Genomic DNA, 19,011 nt, shown 5'->3' with positions numbered 1-19,011 from the left:
GTTATTCATGCTCAAAATTAAGTTATCCAAATCGAGCTGTGGTATCAGGTCCCAGGTTCTTTTCAAGTGCAGGAAAAGTTGTTCTTCTGTTATCAAATTTGGAGAAAAATTTACCATAGCTCTTCGTTGTAACATCTTCCATGCGTTTTCAATTGGATTCATGTCGGGGGACTGAGTAGGTCCATAACCCTGATTTCATGTTCCCTAAGCACAGTTGATACCAGCTGAGCAGTATGGGCACGGGCATTATCGTGCATGGGTAGGAACTCGTGACACATTTTTACCCTGTGTGGGATAATCACAGGTTCCCCTACCTCATTGCGGTATTTCAGTGCATTCATGTTCCCTCTTATCCAAATGAGATCGGTTCGCGCACCGATACGAGTACCAGCTCATACTATAATAGTGCCGCCTTGATATGAATGGAATTCTCGTGGATGCTAGAGATGGCTTCGTCTACCAGAAACTCGCCAAACCCTTAATTTTCGTGAATCCGGATGAAAACCAAACCGAGACTCATCAGAAATTGCCTTTGAACCATTTGCATAGCTGTAATATTGGGTTGTCTCCAAGCGATATTTTGAAGAAAACGGTCCTGTCTAGGAGTGGTGAAGCAATATCTGCCTGTTCAGCGACATCGCCTGTAGCACGATATCGTGACCATAACCGGGAGATTAAATTTTGGCCGGTTTGCAGAGTTTCAGCAACTACCCTTTGTATAGCGCCCGCTTCCAATATGCCTACTGCTCTAATCTGATCTTCCCTTATCAAATGTGTAATCACTTTTAATTTTTCAGAAATTTACTGTTTTATTGTAACATGAACTAACTTTTCGACGGCCAAATTCGAATAATCGATATTCTTTTGTTTCAAAATGAGTTTTTGTTTATATTTTTTTGAATTTGGAAACAAGTGATGGAGAAGAAAATATATTATAAACAAAGTTTTTTTATACAGTAAATAGTTTTTAAGTTAAGAAGTCTTTTATGTAATATCCCAAGACATCGTTTATATATGGAAATAGCAACTTTTTATTTTCACTATATATTTGAAAGCGTTTATAAATAAAATATTTCTATTACGTCAATAATTATTACAAACAAAAATATATTTACTTCGACAGTAGCTTAATTCTTTTACCATTTCTAAGACATTAATTTCTTTGGCTTTTGTACGTTCTAGATAGTTCATTTTTAGACAGCCCGCTTTCGCATCACATACTGAGCAAAACAAAAATAATGCAACCAGAATAATTTAGATTAAATAAAATTGGAACGAGACAAAAATATTCATGATTATAAATTTATCACAATTGAATATAAATAAATAAGTAATAAAACAAATATTCCAAATTTAAATAAATTTTAATCATACATTGACATAAAATTTATGGTATGGTGCAAAAAGTCATAAACAATTTTGACTTTTGTGTTTAATAATCTAGCTCTAAATAATATATTATTAAAATGTTGTTTTAATATAATATTTATTTATTACGAATCTGATATTTGAAATGTATTAAATGTTATAGGATAATTAAATATTATTATTAGATGGACCGTAAACCAACTTTTATTGTAATTTCATATCAAATGTCAGATATTTGTTAATTTGAGACCCGAAATTGTTCAACGTATTTATAATTATATTTTACTTCAATATGCAGACGATTCATGAAGGGAGCCGGAAAATATAAGCTTAGGACATATGATCGAACTTTCACACCAAACACAGGTTTTCTGTCATACAGCCAAGATAAGCAAAGTTTCAATATATATTTTTTAAATAAACAAAAGCAAAATAATTTATCTTGATTACAAAGTACCGTTCAGAAGTTAGTTTTGTATGTATTTTTTGACATTTACCAAAGCATTGAATTTATTTCATTATATCTTTCATAAAATACTAATGTATCACAAAAGTATAACTTTATGTGTAAATATCGTACGAAATTATCGCTATGAATCAATAAAAACCAGTGACCTTTGATTAATTGTTGACATTTTAATTTCAAGCAATCATACAGAATTAAAAAAAATGTTTCATTAATTTTGTATTATTAGTTATATAGTTAAAATTGTTGTACAACATCCTTGCTATACATAGCACCGTACATTTAGAGTATGTGATTAAAAATATCACATATATTCTCTTTAAAGCAGATAAAAAAAAAAATACATTTTAGCGGAAAGCGGAAATACCACTAGCGGAAAGCCGCCGCTAGATGGAGCTTTTATTAATTTACTTACAGCTTTTTGATAACAAGTTGAAGGACATCGCCTTTTCCTAGTACGTTTCAACGATGTACATAATACATATTATTACAGTGAACCTTGACTCGTTCTGGAGCTAAGTACGAAATAATCTCAAGAAGATCTCAAGGTGAATCTATGGAATTTTTAACCATCGTAATATGCAAATTGCCTTTTATATAACGGATGGTGTTGTTCGTTATTGTCTCACGCTCGGGTTACCAAAGTAATTTAAAACGATCTAATATTTAATACATTTATAAAAATAGACCAGGTTAGATATTCTTATGAATAGTTTATAAATTTAATTTGTTTATTTTTTTAAATATTTTAATATAACAGCTCTACTTCCCACTATAGTCACAGCCCGGATAGCTCAGTCGGTAGAGCATTGGACTTTTAATCCAAGGGTCCAGGGTTCAAGTCCCTGTTCGGGCGAATTTTTGGTGAATTTATTAAATTTATATCGATATCCTGATGAGGTTCCGTACCTATGTTGTTTGTTTAATTATTATAACAAAGCAAATAATACATAATATATTTGTATATATAATACAGATATGTCAAAGCCTTTTTATGCGATCAGAAAGAATATCTTGACTTTAATTTATACATGTGACTTTGCGGTTATCAAACGTTTGAAGCAAATTTGCAAATTCAAAAAAAGTTAAAGATAATAAACAGGTCTATAAAATGTAAAATTGGTGATAAAAAAATTATATAAAGTAATCTATCAACACTGAAACATGAAAATAACCTTAAAATCATGAAAGCCATTCCTTTATAACTATTCATACAGTTGCATGCATTACCAATTATATTTAAAAACAAAAGAATTCCTATATACATTTTATAGCTCACATTATTAAAACAAAAAAAGCATTTTTTTATCTATAAATTAATGCTGATCGTGTATAAGGACACAGTAATCACTGAATTGTATCGATGTAGGGAAGATATTTTGAAAAATATGTTAATATTTTCTAACAGCAAGGTTTCGTAAATCACGTGTTACGAGGCGTCACAGCTCACAATCGTATCTGGAGCTTGCATCATTACATTTACGGTTCAGATACCTGTTGTCAGTTCGTGTCTTCTGGTAATGAAATACTATTGAGTTTGAAGAATAATGTATTTGTAAAAGCGTTTGAAATAAATGTTAATACGCTTAGTACATGTTTTCCACACGAAATGTTTGACGTATCTCAATTAATATTATCTACTTTAATAATAATAATAATAGAGTTTTTTGTATGAAAAAAATATTTCTGCGTGTGTCTAACATGGAAATGGCATGGAATTTCAGCTATTTTAATGATAACTCATTTTTGCGAAGACTAATACAATATTTAATCAATATTTTTTAGATTTCAATTTTGTTAAATTTTAATTTGATACTGATTCCGTTTCATCTTCATATAAACACACTAAAAAAAATCAACACGCCAAGCGTTGCAGTTTGTTACGTGATTAGAAAAATCTTAAAATTTCCACGTTTATTAAAAGTATAATTTATGGAGTATAAATAAAAAGCTTCGTACGCTGACATTAAGAAGTTCGGACGTTGCCGGTCACGTCTCAATTGAATTTCCAAACTGTCAGAACATCCGATACAATAGTATCCAGTGATGAAAGGGAGAGTTGATGTATAAAAAATCTCGCCCGTCCGTCTGTCACGGTAGCAACACGGATCTGTCAGGGCGTTCAACACGGATTATTTTTGATGGACTAATTGTTGCTTAAATTCTATATCGAACTTTTAATTGGAGTTGTTACTTAACGATGACATTGAAAAGCTCTTCAAATCAGACTGTAGTTATATTACATCATCAATTAAAATATGTTACACAATCTATATTATGCCTATATACATATATAAGAAACAAAATAAAAAAAAAATTCTATTTGTCATGGTTAGTATTGTACATGTATATGATACTAACTCCAAACTAATAATTATTATATCTCTCTCTCTTCCTGTAGAGAGAGGGAGATAGAGAATAAATTTTTTCAGTAATTAAAATGTCCGCGAAACATTTTAAAAGCTCAACCTGGTATTTATATTACTATTGTACATATTAATACATCTTATATTAGTTAGCCATAAAAAAACTAATTTCGGTTTAAACAAAAATATAATATTTTGACAACAAACAAAAGTCCTCCCCGTGAGAAACGAAACGTTTGTTGCTTTGGTTGTTTACAAAAAAACCTTTAACAATAGATACGATCTTATAAAAAAATTGCCATACCTTAATAAACGGTTACACTACCACAGGTCTCCATTAAAAACGTATAATTTAACGTTTTTAATTCATGTAAACACGTCAATGCTACCACGTGTGATGAATTACTAATTAACAACCTTACTTTAAACGTCATTTTAACGTTTCAAACTTGTGTTAATATTACACTATAGTTACCCCAGTTTTGCATCACACTAAATACGCAGCGCTGACAGTTAGGCATTCCTTAATTCACATAGTATTAACGTAGATTTGTATGTGAGAAACGAGAGACGTCTCGTGTGTAGTGTATGCGAACTTGTTGTAATCATACTGATTTATATCTCATTGATTCATATTCAAGACGTTATTCAAGTGTAACCTTTAAATTTTTAATATCGCTTCCTTGAACATCTCGGTGAAGTCTAACGGTCACGAATTAGACCAATTCTTGTTATACCTAATGTTGCTTAACTCAATCACATTATTTGAATAGAATATACGTTTTATGACAGCATTAAATGTGGTAATTTTGAATTAAATTAAAGTGAAAATAATTATTTTTATATGTAAGAAGTATTCGCGAAAAAACTTGAAAATTTTATAGTAGTCTTTAACCTGGTTGTTGAAAAAAAAATTACAAATTTTGGAATGATTGATATTTTAAGGATTTATTTGAAATACCTTTTATTGTATATAATGTAGTAATTGTATTTTTCATTTGTTTTTACGTCAATGTATTATTTTGGAAGTTCTATTGACCAGATATTGTAATTTTTATTTAAATCAATGACACATCCGTAGAGCGAAGTAGCGTGCATTTGCTAGTTTTAAATTTATTCAATGTGATGTGTCTGATGTTTCGTAACCTTTTGTTTATTGTCTTTGATCTACACCGATGTATTTTACTTGTACTCCCATCTCTGTTTCTAAAAACCAAATATACAATACATATATTGTAATCTTAAAAGTTAATTGATATAGCGAAATCAGCTATCAGTTAATTCGAGATTTGTTTGACTAATCGTTTATATTTAACAATATTGTCAAAATTCAATTAAATTTAATATCGTATTTCCGTCAGTAAAATGTTTCAAAATATAATTAAGCTTTTATATAAACTATGTATTTTCAGTTTCAGACATTCATTTGGTCACAATCATTTGGATGGTAAGCTCTAAAAATATCTGTTTATATTTTATTAATATATATATTAATAAAATACGAATGACATCGGCCTTTCCATTCATTTCATAGTTTAAAGAATCCATTTACATGACCGAGTAACATTTTAAAAAGGTTAAACTTAAAACATTTAATATTAGCTTTTATGTATATTAACAAAGAGTTTAATTTATGTGTATGGAATGTTACTTATTAAAATGTCATTACAATTTATATTAAGGGAATCAGTTCATTAATCACATCACGCTAAAATGATTCTTATTTATAAGACTTTAAGACTCATGATATTAGTTGTAAGATGTCAATTTGCTATTTTTTTTTTTAATAAATTGTGAAATACGCATTCAAAGGAATTGAGTCATGAACATTTATGTTGTTAATGTTACGTTATTATAAGAACTAATGACGTGTTCTCACGTTCTTCTAACTCACATATATTTTTTTACCCTTAGCGTCATTGCGTTCCAACCCATAGTCATTTTTTAAGTTTCCATTTCAGAAATCTTCGTATCCACGCTTCGATTAGTGAATGGAAATATCTCACATGATTTTTTTTACATGTAAAAAGCTTGTTGATAAGGTGTAATTTAGTTAAGGCATGAAAAAGAGTGTGTATTAATAATAAAACATTTATTATGAGGAATCACAGAAAACTTTAAATAATAAATAAATAATATCTCGCTCACAACGAAATTAAAAATAATGTTATATTAAAAATCGGTAACAATTAAGACTTTAAACTAATATGTTGAACTTAAAAATTATGTTACGCATTAAATAATTTCAGATATGTTTAAATAACTAATTTTATATAAAAACTAATGCAGTTAGTGCCATCTATTATTCAATAGATACACCACACCGTCTAAAATAACCTTCAAAAATTAAACAATAATAAGTACATAAAACGGTTTTGTGAGCACAGTATATTACACGTCTTAATCCTAGTAATAAATTAAATTTATAATAATATTATGTTATATAGGAACGTCGGAATATCATCGGCGGGTAACTCAGTCCGGAATAAGTTGATTTATTCTGGAAATAATAAATTAACTTATAAATTTACGTTTTGAAATGTATAAAATGAATAAAATGATTCAATCAATTACCTGAAGGTTTTACGGGGTATAAGAAAGCATTCATTGAATCTTTTCCAAATGCATTTTTTACGGTACAAGTGTAACCACCCATGTTTTCCCAAGCCAAATTCTTTATGTGCAAATCTCCAGATGGCAGCACCTAGTAGTTTTAAAAGTAATTAAGAGATGGCGCTTTCAAGTGGCAATCAAGAGTTATAAATATGAACTCTATTGAATTAAGTAAATTGAATATTGCTAGTGATTAATTAAACTATTTTTAATATAGTTTATATTCTTACCCGCATTCTGCTGTTTCCATAAACAATATTGTCATTGTTATCAATCCAGTATAATTGACTTTTAAGGGGACTGTATACTCTACAAGGTAAAGTGAGGCTTGTACCCATGTTTTGAAAGATGTCCAGATAGAACCCAGTGATTATTGGCTTGGTTGAAAACATTTTAGATGTTAAAAACGGTTGGTTTGCTGCAAAATAAATAAATAAATAAATAATATTTTCCACATAATTAGCCTATCAAAATAAAATAGCAATAACATAAATATTGTATTGTTATTCTTACTATTGAGGTGTTTTAAATTTTTACCTTCAACAAAAACGGTAGTAGTAGCAACGGCTTCTTTTAAACCAGCAGTTCCAACACAAGTGTAGACATCTTCATTCTCCGCATCACTTATCACTAATCGATTAATCATGCGACCGTAACCCGAAGGATGCATCGGCAGGATCTCGTTTACTTCTTCTTCAAACTGAAATTGTGATATAATTAAGTTAGGTTACAAAATGTGTCAAACATAACGAAAGACTTAAAATATATAAGTTTAGTTAAGAAAGTTCTTGAAACAATAAATAGGGTTAAAGTGACATAAATAATATAACTATAAATATTAAAGAGCAATAATAAACTAGCTTACATCAGACAAGGGCACCCCATTCTTCAACCAACCCACGATTGGTAATGGATGACCTTGTACTTCACATTCTAAGACAAGTGCTGTCCCCGGTATAAAATTCACGCTCTCAGGCGGTGGTGTTGATATTTTCACGTAAGCATTACGTTGTGCAGTACGGTGGACGGGTAACACATCTAAAACAAGTTTAATGATAATACATTGTAAAAGCTACACCGAGCGCTGCAGTGGCGAATAGTGGAACTAAATGACAGGTAATTATGCAGGTTGCTGGATTTTTTTTATGTTCCATAAAATGGAGTGAAATACTACAGATTCATTCAGTGTTTTTAAAACAGTCAACGCAACCGGGGATTTTTTTTTGTAACACTACATTACACTTTATAATCAGAATCTCTGTCTGGTCATCTGTAATTCAATGTTGGCCAGATGTTGAATATATTTCGAAATATCTTAATATTAGTTTGCGTATTTTTACTAGCACATTTTTATTATCCTTTTTATAGACGGTTACTTAGATTTTGTCATCAAAGTAAAACAATATCACGATATGTGTTTTTCTTTGCTTTTGGTGCTCAAAAGCGATCAATATCGTGGAAAAAAATTAATAAAAAAGCGAGACTCAAAACTGTTGAAAGTTATAACAATAAAATATAGGTCAGCAAATCCTTCTATATTTACGTATCATGCACGCAAAAACAGAATTCGATTATGTTCACTAGTTTTGATATTCGTGAATTTTAGAACCGCTTTGTATATTCAATAGAAGTCGTGTGTCGGAGAAATCATCGAATATTAAATAATTAAAGTTAATGGACTTTTTAAGAAGTTTCTATTAAATGAGCAGTTTTTTTGGTTCTCACCGTCCGGTAACAAGTTGTTGTCCATTTCAATTTTAGGATTTACTAATGCATTGGTTTCGACAAAGCATTGGGATGTTAGCGCCGTAGCGACGAGTAGCGACACTAAGCAAATCATCTTTATGTTCACTAGATGGCGGTCGGTGAGTATTATAAAAAGCTGAAACAAAAATATATGTTGGTTATGACACTAAAACAAAATAAAAAGTTCAGGTTGATTAGGAAATCCCAATCCATAACATCGTATCATATACAATAATAGTCCAATATAATTATTATATCAAGCTGTTACTAGAAAAGGCAAGAAATTGTAAAAAGGAAGCCGTCATTTAAATGATCCTTAGTTTTATCTGACTGCAACTGAATTTAAGGGGATCGTCATACTGTATTTTACTATACTGAAAAGATTTGCAGAATTGTCGTGATTGTGTTAATTGTTTGAACAGAATAAACAGCTATTAATATTTATTCGTTTATTTATTTTATTTGCTTTTGTTATTCAAAAGATTAATAATGTCAAGACATCTTAAGATCTGTCAGTTTGTGTAACGTTAACGCTAACATTGACACGGTATATCATAAAGGCAAAAGTATAATTTAATATAACTTTTCGTCTATTTTTTATAAGACCAATATTCGATTAAAATGGATTAAAAGTAAAAAAAAATTTAAACCGTGTCATTGGTTTGACATTTCTTTGGAGGAATTTAAATATTTTTACAAACAAAAAAATGCAACTACTTTATGAAAGAAGCACATTATTCGAAAAAATTCGGATACATGTACAATAATTTACTTAGAATTAAAAAAAAAAATTCAATAAAAAACACAATTTAAAAAAAAAATTAATCGAATGTACCCAAAAATAAAAAGTATAATATATATAAAAAAAATTAAGGCTATTGTAATATTAATGTTTGGTTTGTATAGGTTTTATGAACGTGACATACCTTAGATGTTTCCCGTGAGAGTGTTTTCAGCGCAATACAACTAAGAGACAATCCCAACCCTTATATACGTCGCTGGAGTGACTTCACTACGTCATTTGATGAACAGGAAAATCTGGATTGATTGAGGACTTTTCATTTTCGCCTAATGATTAAATATATTTATAACAGATAGTTTGTATGTAATTCATTATTTACATTTAATATATATAAAAAATATTTGTATGTTTGTATGTTTTATTCTTTCTGTTGTATTATGTTTTTACTAGTGAATTTAATGTATAAGTTTCTTGCTTGATATAAAATTATTACGTTATTTTATGAGCTGTTACATCATGTATGTAAAATTGTCCCTAGAACTGAACGGACATAGCCACGATTCATATACTAGACGTGAAATGGCAGCTTTATTCATTTAATCTTGAATGAAAAAAAAAAAATATATATATATATATATATATAGATATATATATTTCTGATAGGACCTTTTTCCTTAAGTAATCTAACCCAAAACTGATCTTATTATATTATTATCATTATATAATTTTTATATATACATTAACACATACATATTTTCATTTTTATATATAGAACATTGTTCTCCATTAGACAATAGAAGTGGAATGGTGGGCTAGAATCTAAATTACATTCATCACGGTTCTCAAATCGATTTATGGGCGAAATTTAAACGAATATGTTTACGTTTTTATTTGATACATCATAAATGAAGGGATAATATATATATAGTTTATTTTAAAACATTATATTTTGTAATGTTATCATTCAATTTTATCATATCACATTATTATTCGTACATGTTGCACGCAATTTACGGTCACTTGTTTTCCATGACTGCAAATGAAGCTGTGGGCAGAGCAATTAAGTGACATTCAAACATTTATTTTGGTACAACCAAATTAATTTTATGAAGCAAGTTTTGGTTGTGTATATATAGAAATTTGTTAGGTCATACAATAAAATACATACAAAATTGCGAAAAGGAGCTATTTACGAGATAATCTAAGCACGTCTGGTTATTAAAAGAATTCTATTGAAAAAATTCTAAAGCTATTTTAAGAGTGATAAATTTAAATTGCAAATTATGGAAAATGTTTTATGATAAAAGTGTGAGTTATTTTTAGATTTTAAATAAAATTATAGCAGAACAATAAGTCAATGTTTTTGTTTATAAAGTAAGGTTTCAAAGGATTTCTTAGTGGACTGTAATATACTAAATATATAATATATACTAGCGTAAACTGTGTGGTCTATATAAACTGTCATTAGTTCTTAAGACTTTGGACCTGAATATTTCTTTCACCTTTTATATCTTAAATAGTATATAAGATATTGTTGTAGTGAATATTTTTATTATTTAATTGTTACCTTTGTACATAACTCAATATTATCACAAATCAGTCGATCGTTGTCTGTCAAACGATGTACAATACGAGTATAGCTGTTATTTTTCGTTCATCATTCATTCGTTTTTCCGTATAAGATTTAATTTTTATCAAAATCCCCACCGAGCAATAATCTACTTCGTATCTAGTAGAGTATATTTTTGAGAACTAATGACTCATAGCGTTGGGTGACTTTTTTGTATGAACATACGATTTTTTTCTTACGACGCACTCGTGTATGCCACGTGTTATTTGTGGCGTAGTTTATGTTAAGACAGAGGTAGACCTTAGTAATTACTATGGAATTGGTTGTCTTTTTAATTTATTAAAAATATCAATCGCATAACGTTCTGATTTCAAACATCAGTATTTTTTTTATTATATAAATATTTTAAGGCTTAGTAGAACAGTTATTTTAAAAATCGTTATCATGGTTTAACTTTACTTTAAGGTTCTATTTCAAAACTTTTAATCCGCTTAATCCAGATTATGTATACGGCTATTTGTTTATTCTTTCATATACAATTTATATTTAAATCGTTATAGTCGCAGCTTTTCTTTGAGCAGGTTCGTTTCCACCTTAACATCTACGGGTGTCATGTGTCAATATTTATATGTAAATTTAATAAACCTTATGCTACAGTAATAGAGTTTAGATTAATCGACAAATTTTTGTGAACGCGTCACAAAAATGTGATTACAATGTGAATGGAGTGAGGATTTATGAACGTGACACAAACATCAATATATACATACGTATATAAAAAATATGACATGCGAGGGTATCCTAAAAAAAACACACAAAATTGTGTGAAATTGCATTTAAATATCACATAAGATTGCGTAAATGTCATTTGGAACAAAGAGGTTTTATATAATAATTCAGATAAGTAACTCTCTAACGCAAGTTTGAGCTGGTTTGTGTATAAACATTCCTCAATACATCATCCTGATATGGTGAGATAAAAAAAAAATAAAAAAATTTGGATTCAGATGAGATTTATTCTTTATCAGTTATAACAAGAAGGGTTGAAGCTTTCAGTTTTATCATCGTATCCTTCGAAACTGAGTTCAGAATTATCACAAGTTATTTTAATTCTTAGTTAACTGCGCCTAATTGGAACTGTTCCTTAGAATCTCAATACCAATACACACCCTTAGGTATATACGTGGAAGGATACAAGGGCGGCCACTGAAACATAGACGTGTTCTGTTAAGTAAGTCGATCACAAATATAGTATATTAAAGTGTCAACTCAAACAACGATACCTTTTTTGTTTGCAAACTTCTGATGTCTCAAAAGAAGATCGGTTAGGACAGAGGGTCAAAGTTCTTTCAATCAGGTCAGAAAATGCTAGGGCTGATTGATCACTATTGACCTATGTCGTTGTAGACTAAATCTTAGGATGATGGAAAAAGAAAATAAGAGCCCAGGTAGCCTGTAAAATATTAGGCACCAGAAAGAGTTTTGAGTTCTGAAAAGAAAATTTTTATGGACAGAATAATTAAACTCTCAATTAGAGTTAAGGCTAGAGTGTGCCTTTATCCTTTACTGAGCCTTTACTCAGCTATAATTAAACAGAATCGATAATCTTTAAAAACTATAAATAGCAATGGAAACTTCATGCAGAAAAAATATTACGATAGATATAAATAAAATACCTATAAGTACTTGAAGAAAAAAAACCTATTTTGAACTAATTTAAATACTTTAGAATATTCAGTACACGCTTAAATTTCTAGATATAAATTAAATGAAAAATATTCCTGGTTAAATGTTATCTCAATTAACAATTAACATTGACTGGAAATTCCAGAACTCGGAGAACAATTTTATTTCTGACGTAATAAATTCTTGTAATGTTGTCTTGATTTCCTTGTGATTACCGGGAATCATTTGATTACTAGGGACAAGGGAGTCAGTTCACGGTTGTATGGAATTACTTAATTTGATAATATATATCCGCTTTATTAATATATACCCCCTATAATATAATATAAATATAATATTTACCCCCTCTATAACAGCTTAGGCAAGTGACTGAAAAATTACTGTATTTTCTAACGTACTATAATTATTATAAAATCGACATTAAATGTATATATTCTTTCAGCTGCTTACAGCGATTACTTATTTATAAAAATGTTTTCACCCAATAAATTATATAAATCACCCAGTGTGTTTGATCCGTCTCAATACAGACGGATCTCGTCGGAACAACTGAAATATTCCTTATGCCAAGGACGTTAGAGACAAGATGGTTTCTTTTTAAAACGTTTTCATAAACTCACATGTCGCATAATTAGATCGGTTAATTTATTCTGTGTGTTCGTTAACCCGGTAGGCCTCAGGCTATAAGGGATCCCTAATAGATTAATCCTCAATTAATATTCGCGTGTCACAACAATAATTAAATCTTATACAATACGAACGTTGTAATATTTTACTAGATTCTATACGTATATTTTTTAGGCTGAAATAAAGAGCATCCTTAACCAAGCTTCTCAATTTTAATCGTAAAGCCTTTGGACGTTACAATTTCGCCTTAATTCCTTTAATGAAGTATTTCAAAGAAATTCATAATATCAAAATCCAGTGAGAGTAAGTAAGAGAATTAAAATTTTATATTTTTTTTTCATTATATTCATTATTCTACGTGTTGGACAGAGACACCTGGATTTTTTATTCCAAGACAGCCTTTAAATTTTCCTCATAACATAACACCACTCTAGAATGTATGAAATATAGGAGTTTGATTTGAAATCTCACGGTCGTTTGTGACAAGGAAACACATAATTCTTAGAACAGATGGTTATTATATACCTTACCATGACTGACTTAATAATTGGACGAGAGATAAAATAAAGACTTTCACATTTCAATTATTACTATTAAATGTGTTATATACATAATTATTAATTTTGGTGATAATTCATTCAGATCGGAGTTTTTGATTATATACATTTAAAAGGATGAAAGTAGTGGAAATTGTGAAAGTTTAGAAATTGTCAAAGGTTATATATAACATTACAAATGTTCAAAGAGTTTCAACTATAACTTTATCCTTTGTGAGGTTGTGACCCTTCGTACCTTATTTTAATTAGGGCCAAATGCACCAATTACACTGAAACTATCTCGAAAATGTTCACCCTTTTTCTTACCTTGATATTCATAGCAGTGGTGATAAATTGTTTTATTGGAAATCTCATTGCTTATGAGCTATTAAAATTCTGTAGGACACATGCGATGTTTTATCAAAACTTTTATCCTTCTCGAGAATAATCCTTAAAGATGTAATGTAATTATAATCTCCGTTCCTATAAGATAAATGAGGTATCAGACTGTGGACAGTTTTATTTTAACGTATAGTCTAGATGTACAGACGTAAAAAAACTGTCAAATAATTATTATGTTATCATATGTAAAACGTATATATTTTTTTACTAACCAAAATTGGAAAGTTCTCAGACTGAACAGAAAAACCTTATGTTCTTTTTTTTTATTAATTTAAATTTTCGTTTTTGTATGGCAAATAACTTATATATAGATTTTGTTATAAATGATTTTTTTTTTGTTTTTAATAAAAAAAAATATCAGAGAATTTCGAGGTAAAATTAAAAATCAGCCAGTTTTTAAAACCTAATTATTTTTTTTATGTAAATATTACTTCATATTATTGGAAAAAAAGAGAATATTTGCTCTATAAACGTCCTTTTAAAATTTAGGTTATTTCCATATATTATTTATTTATGAGGTGCGACTGTTTCCAAGAACGGCGTGAGGTTGAGAAATCGATAAGAATACTTTGACAACAATTATCCATGTGCAGGGATGTATAGCGAGGATATTAGGTTAGAATAAAAAAAAAAAGCGATTTAAAATAAGAACATCGAATTCTTCTTGAACATAAAACTTATATTTTTTTTAACATGTTTATAGTTCAATATTAGAAGCAGTAAATGAAATAAATGTGACGGTTTGTGAAGAAGTGTTTATGTGTGTTAATCTTTCGGGCAAACAAGAAATTTTACATAGATTGAGTGTAGTCCCTGTTGGATCAAGGCGTAACAGTTACATTTAGTATGTCACTTGAAACAGACGATAGATGTCGCTGTTCACTGGTAACTATATCTATTATTTTAAAACATTTTATATTTTTCAATTTGAACTCGTTTCTGAATTAAAAACCGACGACGTCGCAGAAAAACACTAGTGAAATAAAAAAAGAGGGTTACCATATAAATAACCCGGAATTCTAACTGAAAAATGTTGAGATAACAATAAAAAGACTATTAAGGTTATGAGATGTATTAATTCATAGAAGTTGATAGTGTTATAATCCTTTGATTGATTCCATTCTTCCTCGTGGGTTTATCAATTATAATGAATTTATATAGTAATTAGAAAATAAAAAAAAAACGAAATATTGAAAGAAACATTCAACATGTAATCAATTATTTGTAACGAGAATATATTTCAAACTTGAATGTATCTAAACTCAGAGACATATAGATCCTGATAACATATACGAATTTTCAATACTTGCCTTTCTTAGCCTTACTATATGTATGCATTGTTGAAATACAAACGAAGAGTCTGTAGTTTTGCCATTTATAAATGTTTATAAGGTGCTGTAAGGTGCCATAATAACAAAAGAAAAGAAAAGAAAAAAATATATACGTTACCTTAGATTAGATAAGAATGTATCTATGTATACATAACTATAAGAAAATCTGTCATGATATATAGCCTCCGTAACCGTGTTGTTGTTCCCCAACTCCATCAAAAGCCAGTTAAATTGTCGCCATACCAATAACCGATAATTAACTGTAATCTAACAAGTAACAGCGGGGTGTTATCATTTTTATGACCGGCCTTATAATATACTTAATGAAATTGTTATGCTGATTTCGTTTGTTATTCCAGTGACGTCACCATTAAATAACATGACGTCATCATTAAATAACATCATTGGTCCAATTAATGTTCCTATAAATTGAAGATAATAATTACGATAACTATTTGATTTATAACACTTAATTAATTTATATAACTATAGTATTTAGTTATTTCTATATAAAAATACGCAATGAGGACAGAAACAGCACACGCGAAGTTGTCTGCTTTAAGATTATTCTATAAAATATTAAACCTTGAACTGGTATGAATATCTTTTAAGACGTCTTTGAGAAGATTATCCTTTATCCGATACTAATTATAACAACAAAGCGGCTGTGAGGAGGTTTAAATCTCCTTTATAATCTACTTTTATAGATCGAGCCCTTGATGTTTAGGATAGTTCCACATTCGCTGCAATTTTGACCTAGCAAAGTCTTTATGACATACGATTATATATTTCTTTTTATTAATTAATGAATTTAAATAATATTGCAAATCAGTCGTCAGTATGTACCCAGCCTAATATAACGTGGGCGTGTTATTATTAAAATGATTAGCCCATTCGTCAACACACAAGCTCCGGCCTCAAGCCTGTGTTTAGTTTGTTAATCAAAGCTGGGTATTTAATAATGACATTTGTGTTTATTCATATATATGAAAATCATTGTTTGTTGGGGCGAGATCTTGCTTTATAAGTGACTATTATTGATTATATTTTCTGAACCAGAACAATAATATTATAAGTTTAACTTCAATTGATTTCCACATTGAAGTTGGTAGATATAGCGTTCAGATTAAACATTTGAGTTAACGAATCTGTTGTCATTAAAAGCAAATGTATTTAGAAATTATATATATCCAAGAGAAAAAACAATTTCAATTAATAAAGTAATGTTGTTCTTATAAAACGACGAGTTAAATTATAAGGTTCTATCTTTAAATTAGAATTAATAATATTCACTCGCACTAATAGTACACACTGTAAGTGAGATCAATTTAAGATATCTTTGAATAATCGATACTAATTTGTTCATAGAAAAGTAATACCAGGTTATGTTTATTATAAATGAAGCAAGCGTTTAACTTCATTTCCAATATCTAGTTATAAATACGTGTCGTTTATTTTGTTTGTAAGCATACAATTAAACTATTAATTTTAACTGGATCTTTATGTAAATCATGTGAGATAAATTATCGATATAGATATTATCAGGTTAATACGTAATATATTTAATTAATTCGTATAAAATCGAAAGGTCAAACTAAAATTATAACCTTAAAAGATAGAAAGAAAGAAATGATTTCCATCTCGTCTGTCCGTGATCACGCCTGCAAAGTAACCGAAATGTCGGGAGTATTGGCCTAAAATATTAAAGAACGTATATCAAATACGATCATATTAGTTTTATTTAAACGAATACCCGCGATAATCTGAGATCTCAATATATAAATATATTGTAGGCTTTTCACGACACAGCAATAAGTTGATCATTTTATCTAAGGCAAGAACAAAACTGATTCCAGGATACAACTGTTCTCCATATCACATTAATGATGAAAAACAATTTTCACATATAATACATACCATTTACACATTCATTTCCTTTATATATTAAGCAAAACCAACATCCGTTCATAAAAACTTTACATTATAAACTGAATGTGCATTCTATATTACAATTTCCACGCTTATTTGTATGAAAAATATAATATTAATGACGTTTTGTTGTTGAGTTTGTATTATTTTGTACTAAAAAACAATGAGAATCAACTGGGTCAACAAAATAAGTTGTTAACAAACAGTAGTCGTTCAGGACTTTCAATAAATCAAATTTATTATAGATTTAATAAAATAATATATTTGGATTATTTATTAAAATGGTATGGACAGAGATTTATTGTGTATAAAATATTATCAAGATTATTATTATATATAGTTTGCTTTATATGGATTCACCATTAATAGCTGTCGATATCAAAGACCTTATTCTAGGCTGAAAGTAATGAAAGAAGCTAAATTACTATAATTGCTCGGCTTCCTAAAGAAAACAATTAGGTCAGATCTCAAAACTAATTTGAGATATTCTGGGTTCTTGTAATGAAAAAAAAAAAAATACTTCGGAGTAAATTCTGTTTCACCTCTATAATTATTCCTAGCACCTACTAATATTAATGAGATATAAAATTAATCAAACAATGAAGTCTGCTATGGAATTAAATTTTTTATTAAAATTCTATTTAAAAAAATCTATTAATTTTTTAAATAAATAAATTTAAAATATAATTATCAAATTAAATAACAAAAAACGTTACGATTAAAGCCATTCGCGAGACCCTAAACTTGTCATTGTGTTTAAATTGTCAAAAATTTCATGAAGAAATAAACCTATATTTTTAAATCGTATCATATAATTTTTATTTGTAACTATAAACACACTGAGATCGTCTTAAAACTATGAGTTGTGTTAAGTTAAATCGACGTTCTTGTATACCCTTAAATTGAGGTCATTGAAATTTTACCAGAACTGAACATAAGCACAGACATATTCTTATCATTAAATTAACCTTCTAAGAACGTTTTTTGATTACAGAAGCCATTGAGTATTTATTTTTATAGCCACGTGTTATTACTTCGAAAATTTAAGTGCTCTGAATCTTTTACGACGTATAATAATTGAAAAAATATTTAAATATTGTTATTAAGAAAACAGATGTGATAAAATTTTTGGCTTAAAAGTGAATCAAAATATATTAATTCAATTAAACCGGTTCTGATGGTGTTTTGAACAAATTAAATATTCATAATTCAGACGTATGACGTACGATTTTATAATTACTAATTTATTAAGGTAAGATTAAAATTTTGGGTAGCGGTTTTTACGTATAAGTAAGCCTAGTTACCAACCACTGTCGCTAAATTCTGTCTAGTTAATGCCGCCGCGTTAAATACGTCTCATTTTATAGATAATTTTAGTGTTAATTCATAATAATTTTACAATCACTTATTATAGACACTGATTTGTGATATGGACGTTATCTTATCGATTAATTATTTTTAAGTGCGACGGATCCGCTCATTAGCTGCATGTTGACTTTAATTACACCCCCCCATGTATAAAACCTTCCATTACAATAAGAAGGAAATGATATCTCATATTTGTTATAACGGATTTCTCTGTGATATTTATTATATATCTATATATATGTAGATTTTTTAAATAAAACA

At 28.9% G+C, this 19,011-nt stretch overlaps 1 protein-coding gene and 1 non-coding gene across 2 annotated transcripts; one reads left to right on the top strand and one right to left on the bottom strand.

The window, feature by feature from the left end:
* Nucleotides 1-2,617: 2,617 nt before the first annotated feature.
* Trnak-uuu (transfer RNA lysine (anticodon UUU)) lies at nucleotides 2,618-2,690 on the top strand. The gene has a single exon. It is a non-coding gene; the product is annotated as a tRNA-Lys (tRNA).
* Nucleotides 2,691-6,277: 3,587 nt separating this feature from the next.
* Nucleotides 6,278-9,618, bottom strand: LOC116775746 (neural/ectodermal development factor IMP-L2-like). Its single transcript, XM_032668724.2, has 7 exons — nucleotides 9,486-9,618; nucleotides 8,539-8,695; nucleotides 7,679-7,851; nucleotides 7,351-7,513; nucleotides 7,044-7,231; nucleotides 6,775-6,904; nucleotides 6,278-6,700 (listed from the first exon to the last, which is right to left on the bottom strand). Exons 2-7 carry the CDS (start codon nucleotides 8,651-8,653, stop codon nucleotides 6,696-6,698), a joined length of 774 nt encoding a protein of 257 aa, XP_032524615.1. The 5' UTR covers nucleotides 8,654-8,695; nucleotides 9,486-9,618; the 3' UTR covers nucleotides 6,278-6,695.
* Nucleotides 9,619-19,011: the final 9,393 nt, after the last annotated feature.

This window comes from Danaus plexippus, chromosome 27, assembly GCF_018135715.1.
Source record: "Danaus plexippus chromosome 27, MEX_DaPlex, whole genome shotgun sequence".
NCBI classification, from domain to species: domain Eukaryota; kingdom Metazoa; phylum Arthropoda; class Insecta; order Lepidoptera; family Nymphalidae; genus Danaus; species Danaus plexippus.
This window is presented reverse-complemented; position numbering and strand designations above follow the sequence as displayed.